The sequence below is a fragment of the Myxocyprinus asiaticus genome, chromosome 33 (assembly GCF_019703515.2).
Source record: "Myxocyprinus asiaticus isolate MX2 ecotype Aquarium Trade chromosome 33, UBuf_Myxa_2, whole genome shotgun sequence".
In the NCBI taxonomy this organism is placed as follows: Eukaryota; Metazoa; Chordata; class Actinopteri; order Cypriniformes; family Catostomidae; genus Myxocyprinus; species Myxocyprinus asiaticus.
Window position 1 is genome coordinate 11,529,512 of NC_059376.1, and position 19,664 is coordinate 11,549,175.

Genomic DNA, 19,664 nt, shown 5'->3' on the forward strand with positions numbered 1-19,664 from the left:
GCATGTATTGCGGTCTCAAAATAAGAGTTCCCCATGAAATTTACATGAATTAACCAGGCGTCCTCCATGTTTCCAACAACAAAGCACTTGAAAAGTAACATGCTCGTTATTATAACTTCAGAAATGGGAAGAAGGATAATTCCGATCGCACGTGAAGGCAGCATAAGTCACTGACTGGGCATAAACAAGCAAAGAAATATACTGCAAAGACAAAATCCATCAAAATGTGTGAAAACACTGATTAAAACACTTCAGTAACAATAACAACCAGGTTACAGTGAAAAAAACACAAAAAACTTGAAACACAAAAAGAAAGCCACGTGTGTTTTCACCGGCAGTCCATTTCTCAGTGTCCAGAAACGGTGGGACTGTTTGCTCAAAATCTCGTAAGACCGTCGATGAGTTGTTCACATAAATTCCATAATGGACTAGACATCTACCACTACAAATGGTTACTGTACAAAACACACACACTCTCTCTGACATACACACACCACTGTGAAAAAGTTCTTTGGGCCCAGTGCACTTTGCTGCTGTATATCTCCATTGCAGCGTTCAGATGTTCAGGTGCTGGAATGCTGTTAAGTGCCATTCAGTTTTACTATTGGCATTCAATGATAAATTAACTTGGGAGATGATAGGCTTGTTTTCTAAAGTGTCTAAAAGTGTCTTCATTTAAGAATCTTCAATGACAGAATGTTTTAGAAAAGGTTATGCTTACTCTTGGATTGAGAAAACTTGCCTGTTAAGTTCATCTTCAAGCTAAAGGTTTAACCTGACTTTAAATAAGGTTAGAGTCACAATCCGATCATAGAATTGCAGAGAAGTACAGTCAGGCTGTCCATGTCTGTAAAAAACCCCAGAGAGGTGGAGCACACACAACGTCTGATGCCAGTCTTGTCCCTTTTCCAGAAGCGTCCAGTGCTACACCAACTCATCCAGTAATGTGCCTATGCTCTGGTGCTGCTCGGAGGATCCAGAGAGGGGTTTATTACACATGGGACAGACACAGCGCACCTCCAGCCACTTCACCACACACCTGCAAACATACACAATGTTGATTTAGTTTACCAATATATATCAAGATCTAATTCACTGATGACACCCAAAAATTCAAATTCACCCTTACCTTCCTGGCATCCTAGATGTGTATGACTTTCTTTCTTCTGCTGAACACAAATTAAGATATTTAGAAGAATATTTCAGTTCTGTAGGTCCATATGTAAGTGAATGGTGGCCAAAATTTTGAAGCTCCAAAATGACATAAAGGCAGCATAAAAGTAATCCATATGACTCCAGTGTTTAAATCCATATCTTCAGAAGCGATATGTTAGGTGTTGGTGAGAAACAGATCAAGTTTTAAGTCATTTTTTATCATTAATTCTCCTCCCTGCCCAGTAGGGGTCGATTTGCACGACGAATGTGAATCACCAAAAACAGAAGAAGAATGTGAAAGTGAAGTGGAGATTGACAGAGCAGGGAGGAGAATTTATAGTACAAAAAAAAAAAAAAAAGACTTAAATAGCCCACATTTATCATATCACTTCTGAAGACTTGGATTAAACCACTGGAGTCATCTGGAGTATTTTTATGTTGCCCTTATGTGATTTTTGGAGCTTCAAAGTTCTGGTCACCATTCACTTAGATTGTATGGACTTACAGAGCTGAAATATTCTTCTAAAAATCTGTGTTCAGCAGAATAAAGAAAGTCACACACATCTGCGATGGCATGAGGGTGAGTAAATGAAGAGAGAATTTTCACTTTTGGGTGAACTATCCCTTTAAGTTTTTGTTATACTTTACAGCTTGTACCATGGAGAAAGAATTCTGACCTTCTGTACAAAGAAGTTATCTGGTCAATGGCACAAATTTGCTTATAAGTGACTAAGAAATAGTGCAGAATCTTATGTATTTCTTCTTTATTTTACGTCTTTATACAAGTGAATGGTGACCAGAACTTTAAAGCTCCAAAAAGCACATTAAGGCAGCATAAAAGTAATCCATACGACTCCAGTGTTTTAATCCATGTCTTCTGAAGCAATCTAATTGTTTTTGGGTGAAAACAGAGAAAAATGTAACTCCTTTTTCACTTTAAATCTTGACATATGCGGTCATCTTGGCGATCTTGACTTCAAGCTCGATTACACTTCCTAGCACCATCTAGCGCTCTGCGCATGCATCAAGCACTAGGAAGTGTAATCGAGCTTGAAATCATGATCGTGCCTAGAGACTGAAATGGCAAGATCTACAGTGAAAAAGTTACATTTTGGTCTGTTCTCACCCAAAACTGACTGGATTGCTTCAGAAGACATTGATTAAACCAATTTATGCTGCATTTATGTGCTTTTTGGAGCTTCAAAGTTTCAGTCACCATTCACTTGAATTGTAAGGACAAACAGAGCTGAGATCTTCTTTTAAAAATCTTTGTTTGTGTTTAACAGAAGACAGAAAGTTAATGATGTAAATAATGAGAGAATTTTCATTTTTGGGTGAACTATTCCTTTATAAATCAAACATAATCTGGTGCAAATAAAACAGCCATTAGTATAAAAAGGCCCTGCATACAAAGGGCAGTAAAGAGAATCAGAGCAGTGTCTGTAAACATGAAGTAAGCTGTAATTATGTTTCAGGATCAGATCCTTCACCTATCTACATTCATGGTGCTGCTAACAATAGCAGGCTCCAGATCAGCACTGCTGCTTTATGAACACCAGCTGTTACACACCAGCTTATTACTCACCTCCTGTGAAAAGCATGTTGGCATGGCAACACTCCCAGCTCATCTTTCACCTTAAAGTCCTCCAAGCACACAGCACATGTCTGCTGTGGAAGAAACAAACCACAGACACAGAGGTATGGAGACACAAATAAACAAGCAGAAAAAGTGAAAACGTGAGTGGCAGACAGAAATACAATCTTTTTTTAAGTGAGGAATAAAAAAAAAAAGGATTCTAAGAAATTAGCTCTTAAGTAAAAACAATACTGAGGTTTATGTTTAAAAACACATTCTGAGGGTCACAACATTGATGAGGTTTACTTGCTTGTGTGCATTTGTTGCACAGAAGGCCACTGGAGAATAAATCATTGTTTTAGATAGTAATATGCAGTAGTAATGCACTAACTCCTAAAAGTATTTGGATACTTAAATCACATTTAAATGTATGAATTGCATTGCATTAGATAACAAAATATCAAACCGAGTGGCATTTGCAAACAAATGATGCTAGACCTTTTACAAAGGTAAAATAGTGCCTAAATGATTTGTATGCACAGAGTATATTTGTGAAAGCGTAAATCAAATTGTAAGCGTAAAAATAAATTGCATGCGCACAGAACGTTTTGTAAAGGTGTAAATCAAGTTGCAAGCTTAAGAAACTAATATTAGCAATACTTTAATGCTTTGCATAAGTGTAATTCATGTGTTGTGAATTTGAATTGCATGTTAACACAAAGTAAATTAGGTGTGTATTCTTCTGACTTCCTTTTTTGGCGCTTACACTTTTGGCACTGTTTTTGCACCTAAGCATGGCCAAAAACATTGCAAACCTGCAATCAGCGATATGCAAGCAAAGAAAGGGTGTCATGAACAGCAAAACGAATTGATATTTCAGTTTAATATTTAAGAGAGGAGAGATACCCAGAGGAATGACGCTGAGCCATATGAAGAAGTTGACTGTCATGTTATTAAACCAATCAGGTCGGAGTAAACTGGTCAAGGAAAACCTCATTTGATTGGTTACTAGAAGCAGGAAGAGCCGCCTTCGCCCTTGAGCTTGTAAAACTCTTTTCAGTGAGAAATTCGTGCCAAAAGTGTGAGCGCAACAAAGGGAAGAAGGAACAGTGTATATTGGATTATTTCTGGAAAATATTTATGCCACAAACACAAGTAATTTACACGTTTGCAGTAGTTTATTTTACACATACAGACTGATTCTATGTGGTCAGTCCGTTTTGCTGTTCATGACACCCTTTCTTCGCTGATTGCAGGTTTGCAATGTTTTTGGCCATGTTTAGGCGAAAAGTGAAAGCGTGAAAAAAAAAAGGAAGTCAGAAGAATACACACCAAATTTACTTTGTGTTAATATGCAATTACAAATTCACAACACATGAATTACACTTATGCAAAGCATTAAAGTATTGCTAATATTCGTTTCTTAAGCTTGCAACTTGAATTACACCTTTACAAAACGTTCTGTGCGCATGCAATTTATTTCTACGCTTGCAATTTGATTTACACTTTCACAAACCTTACTCTGTGCATACAAATCATTTAGGCACTATTTTACCTTCATAACATCTTCTCAGAACTAACTTTACATTAATCACATTAACTATGAACATTACACTTACGTTTGACAACCAGAAAACGTTCACATATTTTTTGTCTTAATTTTGAAAAGTGCTTGAACAGACCTATTTCATAATTTTGAATCTAACAAAATACTTTTAATTACATGCTTTAAGATAGCAGACTAAAATGTACAAAATACTAGGGATCTCTTCTTACCCCATGAAGATTTAGCTTCTTAGGGTCTCCTTTTAAGATTACCTGCAATGTACACATATGATAGCAATTAGTTCAGTACTTTGAAGAGGAAAATTGCAAAAACTGCTCTCCTATATAGCACTCCAATTTGTCTTATTCAGAGTACCTCATTTAATCATCACAACACACAGGGGTCAGACAGTCTGTGTGATGAAAACTAGTATGTACCTTTCCTTTTCTCTTTTGAAATAAAAGAGTTCAACGTGTTATGTAGACATGCTCAAACTTTCAGATCTCAAAAATCACTCCCCATTCCAAAAGGACCTTAAATTGAAACTGAGCTAGAAAACCAGAACTCTTCATTCTTAAGACTTCAACAATATTGGGCCTGGTGACCTGACGGCTAAAAAAGAGCATTGCTACTCATTTCACATGCAACGAGGCTAGCAACAGCCTGTTTAATTCAAATAAAGGGTCTGAGAGTGGAAAATGGGCACGTTAAACTAAATAAAAACTATTGTTAGCAGCACCATGAATGTAGATAGGTGAAGGATCTGATCCTGAAACATAATTACAGCTTACTTCATTTTTACAGACACAGCTCTGATTCTCTTTACTGCCCTTTGTATGCAGGGCCTTTTTAAACTAAAACTAAATTGTATAACTACATTATACTTCAGTGGAAAAACAGAATGATAAAAATGTAGATATATGACCCCTTTAATTCATATCGCTCACTCTTACCTCTCTGTATCCAAAGCGTTCACTCTGGGCTTGTTGTCTCAATTTACTATTGAGGAGAAAGGGAAAACAAAGCATACAGTTACTGAAAAAGAACATGAAATACAACATCCATAAAATGAAAACTAAACCACATTATGTATCTAATGGCCTGATGTGATCAAGTTGTAGTCTCCACAGTAGGTGAGGGATTTGGAATAAAATGAATATAACAGTAATTGTGGCTAAACCTGGCAGACACAACAAAAAGGAATCTTAACGATACATACAGGCATAAGTCATTTTTAGAGCCTGGATTACAAAAATCTGTGTTCAATTTGACTGATGAATCACTGATTTATATGGCAAAAGAAGAGAAAGTATCAGACATCTTTTTCTGCTCACGACACAAGCTCTGAAGTGTCTGGAATGCTAATTCACACACCACTCTTAAAGGGCTATAATTTGCATTTGACATGATTTACATGTTGTCCAATAGACACTGGACAACTACCAAGAGAGAGACTCTAAATTGATCATAAATTATTGGGCTCCCCTGTCTGCACAGGCTACTGTATTTTGCCTTTAAAAAAAAAAAGGTAAAGATCCAGTTGCACAGTCATTATAGACCCACCACACACACTCACCAGAATAGAATAGAACAGAATAGGAAAGACAGAGTGGAAAAGAGCAGAGTCGAGTAGGATGGGGTAGGGTAGGATACAAGAAAAGCAACTGGATAAAATAGGAGAGGGTGAAGCAGAGAAGAGTTGAGCTAAATTGAGTGGAGTAAGTTGAGTTGAGTTTAGTTGAAAAAATAAGAATAGAATAGGAGAGGCGAGGCGAGGCAAGGACAACGTAAAGTAGAAAAGAATAGAGTAGGATAGGATAGGAAAAAAGAACACGATAGAATAAAATAGAATAGGAGAGGGCAGAGTAGAGAAAAGCAGAGTAGAGAAGGATAGGATAAAAAGGAAATTATAAATTAGAATAGAAAAGAACAGAATAGGGCAGAGTAGAGATGACTAGAGTAGGACAGGGTAAAGAAGAATAGAATACAATGTGAGAGGAGAGGACAGAATAGAGAATAGTAGAGTAGGATAGAATATGATGAAGAAGAATAGAAAAGATTAGATTAGAATAGAATAAGAGCAGAGAGGACAGAGTAGAGTCGAGCTGGATAGGGTAGGCTAGGGTAGTGTAGGGTATTATAGAATAGAACAGGGCAGAGTACAATAGAGTAGGACAGAATGAACAACAGAGCAGAGTCAAGTTGGATAGGGTAGGCTAGGGTAGTGTTGGTTACTGTAGAATAGAATAGAATAGAACAGAATAGAATATGAACTGAGAGGACAGAGTAGAGAAGAATAAAGTCGAGTTGGATAGGTTAAGCTAGGGTAGTGTAGGTTACTGTAGAGTATAACAGAATAGTAGAGTATAGAATATGAGCGGAAAGGACAGAGTAGAGTAGAGTTGAGTTGGATAGGGTAGGCTAGGGTAGTGTAGTGTAGATTACTGTAGAATTGAACAGACTTTGAGCGTAGAGGACAGAGTAAATAAGAGTAGAGTCGAGTTGGATAGGGTAGGCTAGGGTAGTGTAGGTTACTGTAGAGTAGAATAGAATATAATTTGAGCGGAGAGGACAGAGAAGGGAAGATAAGAGTCAAGTTGGATAGGGTAAGCTAGGGTAGTGTTGGTTACTGTAGAACAGAATAAAACAGAATAGAATTTGAGCGGAGAGGACAGAGTAGAAAAGAGTAGAGTTGGATAGAGTAGGCTAGGGTAGTGTAGGGTACAGTAGAATAGAACAGAATATGAGAGGAAAGGACAGAGTAGAGAAGAGTAGAGTTGAGTTGGATAGAGTAGGCTAGGGTAGTGTAGGTTACTGTAGAATAGAATAGAATAGAATTTGAGCGGAGAGGACAGAGAAGGAAAGAGTAAAGTTGAGTTGGATAGGGAAGGCTAGGTTAGTGTAGGTTACTGTAGAAGAGAATAAAAGAATAGAATATGAGCGGAGAGGACAGAGTAGAGAAGGGTCGAGTCGAGTTGGATAGGGTAAGCTAGGGTAGTGTAGGTTACTGTAGAATAGAATAGAATTTGAGCAGAGTGGACAGAGAAGGGAAGAGTAGAGTCGAGTTGGATAGGGTAGGCTATGGTAGTGTAGGTTACTGTAGAGTAGAATAGAACAGAATATGGGTGGAAAAGGACAGAGTAGAGCTGAGTTGGATAGAGTAGGCTAGGGTAGTGTAGGTTGCTGTAGAATAGAATAGAACAGAATTTGAGTGGAGAGGACAGAGAAGGGAAGAGTAGAGTCGAGTTGGATAGGGTAGCTAGGGTAGTGTAGGGTACTGTAGAATAGAATAGAATTTGAATGGAGAGGACAGAGTAGAGAAGAGTAGAGTCAAGTTGGATAGGGTAGAGTAGGTTACTGTAGAATAGAATAGAATATGAGTGGAAAGGACAGAGTAGAGAAGAGTTGAGTTGTATAGAGTAGGCTAGGGTAGTGTAGGTTACTGTAGAATAGAAAAGAATTTGAGCGGAGAGGACAGAGTAGAGAAGAGTCGAGGTGGACAGGGTAGGCTAGGGTAGAGTAGGTTACTGTAGAGTAGAATAGAATAGAATATGAGCGGAAAGGACAGAGTAGAGAAGAGTAGAGTTGAGTTGTATAGAGTAGGCTAGGGTAGTGTAGGTTACTGTAGAATAGAATTTGAGCGGAGAGGACAGAGAACGGAAGAGTAAAATCGAGTTGGACAGGGAAGGCTAGGGTAGTGTAGGTTACTGTAGAAGAGAACAGAACAGAATAGAATATGAGCGGAGAGGACAGAGTAGAGAAGGGTCGAGTCGAGTTGGATAGGGTAAGCTAGGGTAGTCTACGGCAGTGTTTCCCAACCACTGTGCCGTGAAAGATTGTCAGGTGTGCCGTGGAAAATTATCAAATTTCACGAAATAAATAAATGCATAAATAAAAAATACAAAAATAATCAGGGGTCGGACTACCGCTTGATTGATTACAGCTACGGCCAATTGCACACTTGGCTACAGCAGTGCGTGCACAGTGAATCTGTGTCTGACAGGAATGGAGCTTGAACTCTGAAGAAGAGACACCCGTGAAACTTCCATTTGTAAATGAGCTGAATGACCTGGTACATGCATCGACCGTCTGAATGAGAGGGGCATGTTGTTTGTTCACTTCGGGATCTTTCGTCTTCTTTGTTCATCAAGGAGAGAAAAGGGTGTAAGCGCTATGATAAATGTGTAAAAGTGAGTGATGTTTTTACACGTCAAGGGGCTTTCACATGACACGAGTTAGCGCTGCAGAATACACTGAAGTCTATGAAGTGACGCCACTTTACACCAAAGTTTTTTCCACACACATTTTTGCTTCACAAATAATGTCTTTGAGAGTACAAAGCAACAAGAAATATTTAAAAACCATCCAAATTTGTGAAGAGATACTGAATGTTCTTTTAATTAAATATTACCTTATTGTTTCCAAGTATCAGAGACCCCAGTTATTGAACTAATTTAAATTTACCAAGAAAACGCTTAGATCTAAACATAAACGAGTCCTTTTATTACTTTCTGCTATCAAAGCAACTGCAAGCTTTTTTCTCTCTTCCAAATACGTTTTTCAATGTTTATTGTGCACATCTCCTGCTTTCTTGCGTGGCACACTCGTAAAATCGCCCCTCTGTGACGCTTTCTGCAACTCGTCATGTGAAGGGCAATGCAGCGATTGATACTGCCGCTGAACGGACCATTGACGCCTCGACTCAACTCATGTAAAATGCAATTTACAATGATGATAAAACATTATTGAAACTCAAAATTATTATTATTAGGCTATTATTGTCCTCTTTTCTGATAAAAAGTCATGCTCAGCAGTTTAAATCTGTAGGAAAATGATACCGTAGATCTGCTTTGTGTTTATAATTCTTATACTTAAGTCAGTAGATTTGTAGTCATGCAAGTTTTAATGAAGGAGAAAAACGTTATTAAAACTCACTATTATTAGACTATTACTGTTGTCTTTTTGGATGAAAAATAATGCTCAAACTGCAGGAATGCTTAAACACTAAAGTCTCTTGGCAGATTTCGGTTGGGAACAACTCAAAATGATTCAATGACTTGCTCATACCACATAAGACGCTCATTTGTCACCATCTAGTAGCATCTCCAGAAGTGTTCACTGAACTAATAAGTTAATTAAATTAAACAAATTTGTGACACAGAAGCAAGCCACACCAAAATACCATTTATTTTTGCAGTTAATTTGCTCTACTCCAATCATTAAAATCACTGGAATTGGTGCTTTTAGCTAATTGTTAAAAAGAAATGTTAGTGGACCAGTGATTCTCTTACCTTTTTGCCCTTCATGAGTTTGCATTCCTGTAATTTGCTGTGGCATTGCAAGAATTAATTTGCAAGAAAAAATCAATAAATTAGAAAAGAAGCAAACTTGTTGTTTTTTCATTACCCAATTAGCGCTCTTACCACCTGTTACCTCATTACATATAAGTCACATAGCATACCTACGTGACTTGATAGTGGTGTGCCGTGGTATTTTTTTTTATTTGTAAAAAGTGTGCCGTGGCAGAAAAAAGGTTGGGAAACACTGGTCTACAGTACTGTAGAACAGAATAGAATAGAATAGCTAAGAGTAGAGTAGGATAGGATGTAGAAGAATATAATATAATATATCATAATATAATATAATGCAACATAAAATAATAGGGCAGAGGAGAAAAGAGTAGAGAAGAATAGGATAAAGAACAGAATAGAATATAAGAGGGATGGTCACAATAGAATAGAATAGAATAGAATATGGGAGAAGAGGACAGAGCATAGAAGAGTAAAGTCGAGTTGGACAGAGTAGACTAGGGAAGTGTACAGTATAATAGAATAGAATAGAACTGAAGTTGAAATGTCAGACAGAGGCAGATTTATTCAGATTTTTGAAATGGTATGAATTGCTTTGTAATACATTACCATTGATATCAACAGTCAGCATTGCACTACCCTCAACATACAAATGTCTGCCTGCCTGTGTGCTGTCAATACAGCAATTTCCTGTCGCCTTTCACCACATTCCTTATAATACTACTAACCGCTTGCTTGTACTGTCCTACACTGAATCAGTGGCCTCATAAGAAATGCTTGTGTGCAAGCATACACCTTTGTTTATATTTATTTATGTGCTTGTGTGTGTGAGATAAGATTTACGTACCTTATGAAATAGCAGCAGAATATGAGGCTGAGTACGAAGACAAAGATGCCCGTGCTGAAGATAACCATATAGATATTGAGAGGCAGATCCTGGAAGGTAACTGATGGCATAGTGCAGGTCTTATTGGAGTAGATACAGTTGTGCTCAAGTTTGCATACCCTTGGAGAATTGGTAATATATGTACCATTTTTAAAGAAAACATGAGTGAGCAGGCAAAACACATTTCTTTTATTTCTTATGGGACTCGTATTCAACTGTACAGTTGTGCTCAAAAGTTTGCATACCCTGGCAGAAATTGTGAAATTTTGGCATTGATTTTGAAAATATGACTGATCATGCATTAAGGGTAGTGATCATATGAAGCCATTTATTATCACATAGTTGTTTGGCTCCTTTTTAAATCATAATGATAAACGAAATCACCCAAATGGCCCTGATCAAAAGTTTACATACCCTTGAATGTTTGGCCTTGTTACAGACACACAAGGTGACACACAAGGTGACACACACAGGTTTAATTGGCAATTAAAGGTTAATTTCCCACACCTGTAGCTTTTTAAATTGCAATTAGTGTCTGTGTATAAATAGTCAATGAGTTTGTTAGCTCTCACGTGGATGCACTGAGCAGGCTAGATACTGAGCCATGGGGAGCAGAAAACTACTGTCAAAAGACCTGCGTAACAAGGTAATGGAACTTTATAAAAATGGAAAAGGATATAAAAAGATATCCAATGCCTTGAAAATGCCAGTCAGTACTGTTCAATCACTTATTAAGAAGTAGAAAATTCAGGGATCTCTTGATACCAAGCCAAGGTCAGGTAGACCAAGAAAGATTTCAGCCACAACTGCCAGAAGAATTGATCTGGATACAAAGAAAAACCCACAGGTAACATCAGGAGAAATACAGGCTGCTCTGGAAAAAGACGGTGTGGTTGTTTCAAGGAGCACAATACGATGATACTTGAACAAAAATTAGCTGCATGGTCGAGTTGCCAGAAAGAAGCCATTACTGCGCCAATGCCATAAAAAAGCCCGGTTACAATATGCCCGACAACAACTTGACATGCCTCACAGCTTCTGGCACACTGTAATTTGGAGTGACAAGACCAAAATGGAGCTTTATGGTCAGAACCATAAGCACTATGTTTGGAGAGGGGTCAACAAGGCCTATAGTGAAAAGAATACCATCCCCATTGTGAAGCATGGTGGTGGCTCACTGATGTTTTGGGGGGGGTGTGAGCTCTAAAGGCACAGGGAATCTTGTGAAAATTGATGGCAAGGTGAATGCAGAATGTTATCATACCCTAGCATCAATGACAGCGTGCAGTCTTTTGTAATAGTTGTATATGAGGCCCCAAATTCTTGCAGGTGGTATAGCTGCCCATTCATCTTGGCAAAATGCCTCTAGGTCATGCAAAGTCTTTGGTCGTCTTGCATGAACTGCACGTTTGAGATCTCCCCAGAGTGGCTCGATGATATTAAGGTCAGGAGACTGATGGCCGCTCCAGAACCTTCACCTTTTTCTGCTGTAACCACTGCAGGGTCAACTTGGCCTTGTGCTTAGGGTCATTGTCGTGCTGGAAAGTCCAAGAGCGTCCCATGCACAGCTTTCGTGCAGAAGAATGCAAATTGTCTGCCAGTGTTTTCTGATAACATGCTGCATTCATCTTGCCATCAATTTTCACAAGATTCCCCATGCCTTTAGAGCTCCCCCCCCCTCCCAAAAAAAACATCAGTGAGCCACCACCATGCTTCACAGTGGGGATGGTATTCTTTTCACTATAGGTCTTGTTGACCCCTCTCTAAACATAGCATTTATGGTTGTGACCATAAAGCTCTATTTTGGCCTCGTCACTCCAAATTACAGTGTGCCAGAAGCTGTGAGGCGTGTCAAGGTGTTGTTGGGCATATTGTAACCAGGCTTTTTTGTGGCATTGGTGCAGTAAAGGCTTCTTTCTGGCAACTCGACCATACAGCTCACTTTTGTTCAAGTATCGTCGTATTGTGCTCCTTGAAACAACCACACCATCTTATTCCAGAGCAGCCTGTATTTCTCCTGAGGTTACCTGTGGGTTTTTCTTTGTATCTCAAACAATTCTTCTGAAATCTTTCTTGGTCTACCTGACCGTGGCTTGGAATCGAGATCCCCGAATTTTCCACTTCTTAATAAGTGATTGAACAGTACTGGCATTTTCAAGGCATTGGTTATCTTTTTATATCCTTTTCCATTTTTATAAAGTTCCATTACCTTGTTACGCAGGTCTTTTGACAGTTCTTTTCTGCTCCCCATGGCTCAGTATCTAGCCTGCTCAGTGCATCCACGTGAGAGCTAACAAACTCATTGACTATTTATACACAGACACTAATTGAAATTTAAAAAGCCACAGGTGTGGGAAATTAACCTTTAATTGCCATTTAAACCTGTGTGTGTCACCTTGTGTGTCTGTAACAAGGCCAAACATTCAAGGGTATGTAAACTTTTGATCAGGGCAATTTGGGTGATTTCTGTTATCATTATGATTTAAAAAGGAGCCAAACAACTATGTGATAATAAATGGCTTCATATGATCACTATCCTTAAATAAAAGACAGGGTTTTTTTTTTGCATGATCAGTCATATTTTCTAAATCAATGCCAAAATTTCACAATTTCTGCCAGGGTATGCAAACTTTTGCAGAAGCACCCTAAACATGCAGTGATTAAGAGCACACAGTAAAGTACAATATCACCAAAACAGTCAAATGTGAAATTAACACTCTTTAACACTTCAATAAAAACAGAACTACTCTGAATTACATTAAGATTTCTGGAAAAAAAGGTCTGTTTGTCTTAGAACACAGATACTGTATGGTGAATACAGCTAAAGTGGTAAACTTTCTTATTATTTGTCATTGCCGTTGTTTTTAAAATATGATCTGAATGGAAACATCAATATCATCTGATACAAGTTTAGGAAGAACGTAATGCTGATTTTTGGTAATGGAAGAATATGCAAATAATTTAAGATGATTATGCTTAAGACCCCATGAAATAATTTGATGAGTAGTTTTCTTTCCCAGTGTTTATGTGCTTTTGCTTTATGCTAATTCTAGGACTAGAGAAAAAAACAGATATTGTTATAAAATTGTATTGCAGGTCCCTGCTGCTTCTCATTCCTATTAAATATTGTTTCAAATAAATGTTCATAGACCATTATATTGGCCTGACTGCATAACAAGACAATATTTGGCCATTTTTGGTATCTTGGATGATTAATAAAAAGTGTCAGCTCTCCCTTGTGTTAATTTCAAAATCGGACAGCCTTGTCAATAGACAATGCAATTTTATTCAAATATTTTTGAGTGAAGTTATGAATAATTATTTAAAATTACTATAAAATTATTTTAATAGTTTGAAAATATTTTAAAAGCTAATTTTTTATGTAAAATACATATTATAAACAAAATAAATATTGTAAAATAAATGTATTATAAATTAATAATATTGTGTAAAATAAAAGTTCATATAATTTCAGCAACTGCATGTGATTTTCTGTCATTAAATGACACTATGTTACAGTTTATTTGCACACTGGACTTGAAACCAGGACAAACTGCAATTAGAATGCTGATTGAGTGTAATTTCCCTCAGTAACTCCTTTGAACAATCACAGATTAAGAATAGCTGGTGGAAGGAACATCCCACCAACCATTTCATGCAGGGCCACACTATGACACAATGCAGCTTGGTTGTGCAGTCCAAGCACACAGCATGATATTGCATTCTTTAGTAACACATCTGTGATCTGTGACTGGACGAGTGCCCAGTTTAACTTCCCCACTTGCTGTGTTCACATTGTGCAAGAGCAGAAATGCCTTATAACTAAGGTTCCAATAAACCCTCAACACCCAACCTCCACAGGGTAAGTGACAGCCCTCCATCCATTTCCCCTGCACTCGGCAGCCAGATCAGCATATTTTAGCTTCTTCCTCTCATAGGCTGCCTCAGTCCCTCTTCCCATGGGGCAATAAGTTCAATCATTATGACTTTCCTAGTTGAGGCCGACCATAACACTATGTCTAGCCTCAAGGAGGTAATGGCAATCCCTCAGAAGGAAGCTGCTGGCCAAGGTCAACCATTATTGACCAATCACTTCCATGTGCCAGGATTGACCTTTCCTCCCTCTGTGCCGTGCTTTGTGCGGCACCTCTCTTTTTTAACAAACTCAATGTACTTCCTCTGAGAAGCATAATGGCCTTTGTTGGCCTTTATTCTACACACCTTGAGGATCTCTGCCAGCTTTCGCAGAACCTGATCATGCCGCCACCTTTATAAGGCGCTCTTGCACCCAGCCAATATGGCCTGCAGATTTGCTCTTGAGGCCTCGCAGAGGGGACAACTCTCCTCTTTACCATACCACAGAGACAAATTTCCAGGGCTTGGAAGAGTGTCATAGGTGGATCTTATTAGAAAACCTAGCCTGGCCTGGGGTATCTTCCACAGTTCAGCCCATCCTAAAACTCTATTAGATGCACCTTCCCATACTGTCCAGCGCCCTTGCTGCTTCTGGCTGACTGCTCGAATCATACACCCTTCCTCTTCCATCTTAGTTACTTCTGTCACTACCATCGCTTTCTTCTGTTTTTTAGAGGCTGCTGACCACAGTTTGAGAGTCATCCCCCATCCAAGGCCTGCTCTTCCTGACTGGGTTCTTCCAACGATCTCTTGTTGCTTCAGTCTTGAAACCGCCGTTTACAACCTCCTCTGCCTTCCAGGTGTGGGCCTGGTCGGACCTGGACTTGACAAGCCCTCACTGACTGGTCTGTTGATTCCCTTAGTTCTAAGAACAGCCTGGTCTTCTCCTGCTTGTAACCCAGTGTGATATATTTTTATGCCGGTTGTTAGGCATTTCTTCCAAACAATGCTACATTGTTATAATGTAATTGATACCAAAGCAGTGTCGAGGTCTTGTCTCTCTCCACTTCATCTCATACTCCTCGCAGACTATTGATAATCCTTCTAAATATGTTCAAATGGTTACGTTTACTTTGATAATTGGTTTAAAGAAATAATTCACCTAAAAATGAAAATTGTGTAATAATTTACTCACCCGCATGTTGTTTCAAAGCGTATGACTTTCTTTCTTATGTGAAACGCAAAAGGAGATGTTTTAATTAATATTTTATATCTTTTCAGTACAATGGCAGTGTTTACTGCCTCACACTGAAGCTTAAAAAAGCACCCGAAAGTATCATAAAAGTAGTCCATGTGACTCATATTCCAAGTCTTCTGAAGGCATTAGAATAGTTTTGGTAAGAAACAACCCGCAACGTCATTTTTCAGAATTTAATTTTTCAGTGAAAATCTTGATGTCCGTTGCACTTTAATGAGTGCATGAGAGAAGCTCATTCACAGTAACATGCTCGTTCATATGAGAATTTGTGTTGCTTTTATTGCTAAACATGTTTTATGGTGCTTTTTTTTTTTTTTTTTGGAGCTTGACAACCCCAGTACTGTGAAAAAGAGTGGCTAAGGTATTCTTCAAAACTTCACCTTCTGTGTTCCACGGAAGAAGGGTTAGGTCATTCAGGTTAGGATGAACATAAAGGTAAGTTACTAAGAATTTACATTTTAAGTGAACTATTCCTTTAAGACAGTAAGTGAAGAAGATGAGGGGGTGTGAGGAAAAGACACACACAGGCGTATAAAAGTACAAGCAAACTAGGTCACTATATTTGCTTGCCATTTTACAAACACATTTCCTTCACTAACAGAACGATACAGAATGCCATTTACAAAGGCAGTCCGCATCGGACTAACCTGAGGTTAAGGGTCTTTCTCAAGGCCACACTAGTGATAAATCATGCCTGAGTCACCACCACTTCGGATTTAAACTGTATTGTTTTGTATTCGCAAGCTAGGTCCCTAAACAGATTATCCTTGACACATTTGTGGAGCTCTTTGCAAACCTGCTGACCTATATTGAAAGATGCACCAATGCATTTCCAGGATGACGGCATGCAATGTGAAAAAAATGGCCAATTCTCGCTTTGTTTTTTCGTTTGTTTTTTTATTGGCTGTCTATAACATCCATATGCAACAGCAACATATCCAATTCTTTTTTGAATGGTCTTTGATTACATATAAAACCCTAATAAGCTGACTCTACTTAATTAATTGAGTAAACTTTTTCCCTCAATTGAATTGAGTAATGGCGTCTCCAAAACTTGTGAAATTAAGTTCAATAAACTTGGTGTTCGTATACTGTAGAATGAAATTAACTATTTAAGTTAAGGTAACAAGATGCAAGTAGACTTAACTCAGATTTGCTATTTAAATGTTGTTGTTGTTGTTTCAACTTTATATTTTTAATTGAATGGACTCAAATTAAATCATATAATAACACAGCTCAAATAAAGAAGATTATAACTGATTCTAGGTCAATCATTAAATACACTTAATTCTCCACAGAAATTAATATATGCCTGTACTTCAGTTGCACATGCACAAGATGAACTGCGATAGTTCTTTAATTTTACAGGGTCCAACTTGACCAAAGATCACCCAAATGGTGACATCACACGAAACAACTATTTGAAACAAAACAACATAAATCATACTACAAAAGAGCTAAAACATCTATGAATTCTTCATAACAACTAATTTAAGGGTGTTATCGACATATTTTCAACAGCTCTAAACGAATCTCAAGAATCTAGTCAGGATGAGTGGAGTAGCTAGATTTAGCTAAAAGTAGGCTATGCCACACCTTCACTGTTTTGTGGAAAGCATCGATAATGTGGTGAAATTTCACATTCACAGAATTCAATTGTCCATATTTGCATAGGCCTAAGTTGTCTATCTATCATGTTATTTCTCTTTTTAAATCTGCCAGACTAATTGAAGTGTCACACCCTCCATGACACTTTGCATTAAGTGAAGGTGAGGTGACAACAAGCTGTCAATCAAATGATAAATGCCCCTTTATCAAATGTATCCTTGAACAAAGAGTTGGAAAGTGACCATTAACAACTGCATTAAACGAAAACATATTTTGTGTATGGCAAAGCGAATTATCATATGGTATTTGCATATGTAATGACTCCCTTATAAACCCAGTCTTTCCCACAAATTCCCTTTGTTTTCGAACAAAAGATTTAACAATTCCACAGTATTCCAGTACAGATGTGCGTGATCTTACCGTTGCACCACTGGAATGGGTGCATCAAGCCACCCGTTAGTTTCCTTTATATGAACGGATGTGTGTTTATGAACAGAGAAATGATGCTCTCGGTCTCTCATTCACCACATCTGGATTCATTTGACTAAAAACAATCCTCCTCACACGTCTTTACGGAAATGTTAAGTTGTTCCCGTTTCATCGGTCACGCGGTTGACACATTCAAAACATCGGAGCCATCCACTTCCGTTTATGTCCAATGCAGAAAAAACGTCCTTCGTTTTACATTTGTTTGTGTGTCGTGGCTCCGAGGACACAAAGATTTTGACATCCATTGACAACCAAACCAGAGCGAATTATAGTCCCTCCCAGCCGGAGTCATGGGCGCGCGACTGAGCCAATCTTCTCCAACATACATTTCTGCTGTCATCTGACTCAAACACGACCATGACATTCTGTAAAATACACTTCATATTAGTTACATGTTAATATGAGACGTTATCATATAAAATAACAATGTAACTGCAAGCTTTTTTGTTTAAATTTTTTTATTTATTTAATATATTCATTATAAGTGTGATCAAGGGTATTTAACTGGTTCAAAATGGCCCAAACTTTTCTATTTGTCAAAATGTTGTATTTTGGGGGAGTCTTTGAAGAATTTAATTTTTATACTCTGGTGACCAAAGGTTTGGAGTAATGTACAGATTTTGCTCTTATGGAAAGAAATTTGTACTTTTATTCACCAAAGTGGCATTCAGCTGATCACAGTGTATTGTCAGGACATTAATAACGTAAAAAATTACTATTACGATTTGAAAAAAAAAAATAAATAAATAAATATTCAGAACTTCTTAAACTACTTCAATGAGTTCTCATCAAAAAATCCTCCATGTGCAGCAATGACAGTTTTCAGATCCTTGTCATTCTAGCTGTCAGTTTGTCCAGATACTCAGGTGACATTTCACCCCACACTTCCTGTAGCACTTGTCATAGATGTGGCTGTCTTGTCGGGCACTTCTCACGCACCTTACAGTCTAGCTGATTCCACAAAAGCTCAATGGGGTTAAGATCCATAACACTCACTCCAATTATCTGTTGTCCAATGTCTGTGTGTCTTTGCCCACTCTGACCTTTTCTTTTTGTTTTTCTGTTTCAAAAGTGGCTTTTTCTTTGCAATTCTTCCCATAAGGCCTGCACCCCTGAGTCTTCTCTTTACTGTTGAACATGAAACTGGTGTTGAGCGGGTAGAATTCAATGAAGCTGTCAGCTGAGGACATGTGAGGCGTCTATTTCTCAAACTAGAGACTCTGATGTACTTATCCTCTTGTTTAGTTGTACATCTGGCCTTCCACATCTCTTTCTGTCCTTGTTAGAGCCAGTTGTCCTTTGTCTTTGAAGACTGTAGTTTACACCTTTGTATGAAATCTTCAAGCATTGTATAGCCATCATTCCTCAAAACAATGATTGACTGATGAGTTTCTAGAAAAAGCTGTTTCTTTTTGCCATTTTTGACCTAATATTGTCCTTAAGACATGCCAGTCTATTGCATACTGTGGCAACTCAAAAAAACACAAAGACAATGTTGAGCTTCACTTCACGAACCAAATAGCTTTCAGCTGTGTTTGATATAATGACAAGTGATTCTCTAGTACCAAATTAGCAATTTAGCATGATTACTCAAGGATAAGGTGTTGGAGTGATGGCTGCTGGAAATGGGGCCTGTCTAGATTTGATCAAAAATTACTTTTTTCAAATAGTGATGATGTTTTTTGTTGTTGTTTTTTTACATCAGTAATGTCCTGACTATACTTTGTGATCAGTTGAATGCCACTTTGGTGAATTAAAGTATCAATTTCCTTCCGAAACAGCAAAATCTGCACATTATTCCAAACTTTTGACCGTCAGTGTATATTCAAGCAAAATTGTATATCCACAAGTGTAAATTCTCCAAGAAAAAGCCTGTTTTTTGTTGTTTTTTTGTTTTTGTTTTGTTTTTTGTTTTTTCAAGAAAAATGTTGAATTATATTTAAATACTAAAACTCTGATAGCTCTTTTGGCCAATCAAATGA

The 19,664-nt window shown here is 37.9% G+C and overlaps 1 protein-coding gene across 4 annotated transcripts; it reads right to left on the bottom strand.

Annotated features, from left to right (window-relative positions):
- Window positions 1–215: 215 nt before the first annotated feature.
- Window positions 216–17,963, bottom strand: LOC127423983 (RING finger protein 122-like). Of its 4 annotated transcripts, none has more exons than XM_051668725.1 (6): window positions 17,614–17,963; window positions 10,434–10,487; window positions 5,231–5,276; window positions 4,508–4,549; window positions 2,741–2,823; window positions 216–1,039 (listed from the first exon to the last, which is right to left on the bottom strand). In XM_051668725.1, the coding sequence occupies exons 1-6, from the start codon at window positions 17,712–17,714 to the stop codon at window positions 925–927; spliced, it is 441 nt and encodes a 146-aa protein (XP_051524685.1). In that variant the 5' UTR covers window positions 17,715–17,963; the 3' UTR covers window positions 216–924. The 4 variants fall into 4 exon arrangements, with proteins under 4 accessions (XP_051524685.1, XP_051524684.1, XP_051524686.1 ...); XM_051668724.1 differs by having other exon boundaries at window positions 2,741–2,820; window positions 10,434–10,592; window positions 17,614–17,962; XM_051668726.1 differs by having other exon boundaries at window positions 10,434–10,533; window positions 17,614–17,960.
- Window positions 17,964–19,664: the final 1,701 nt, after the last annotated feature.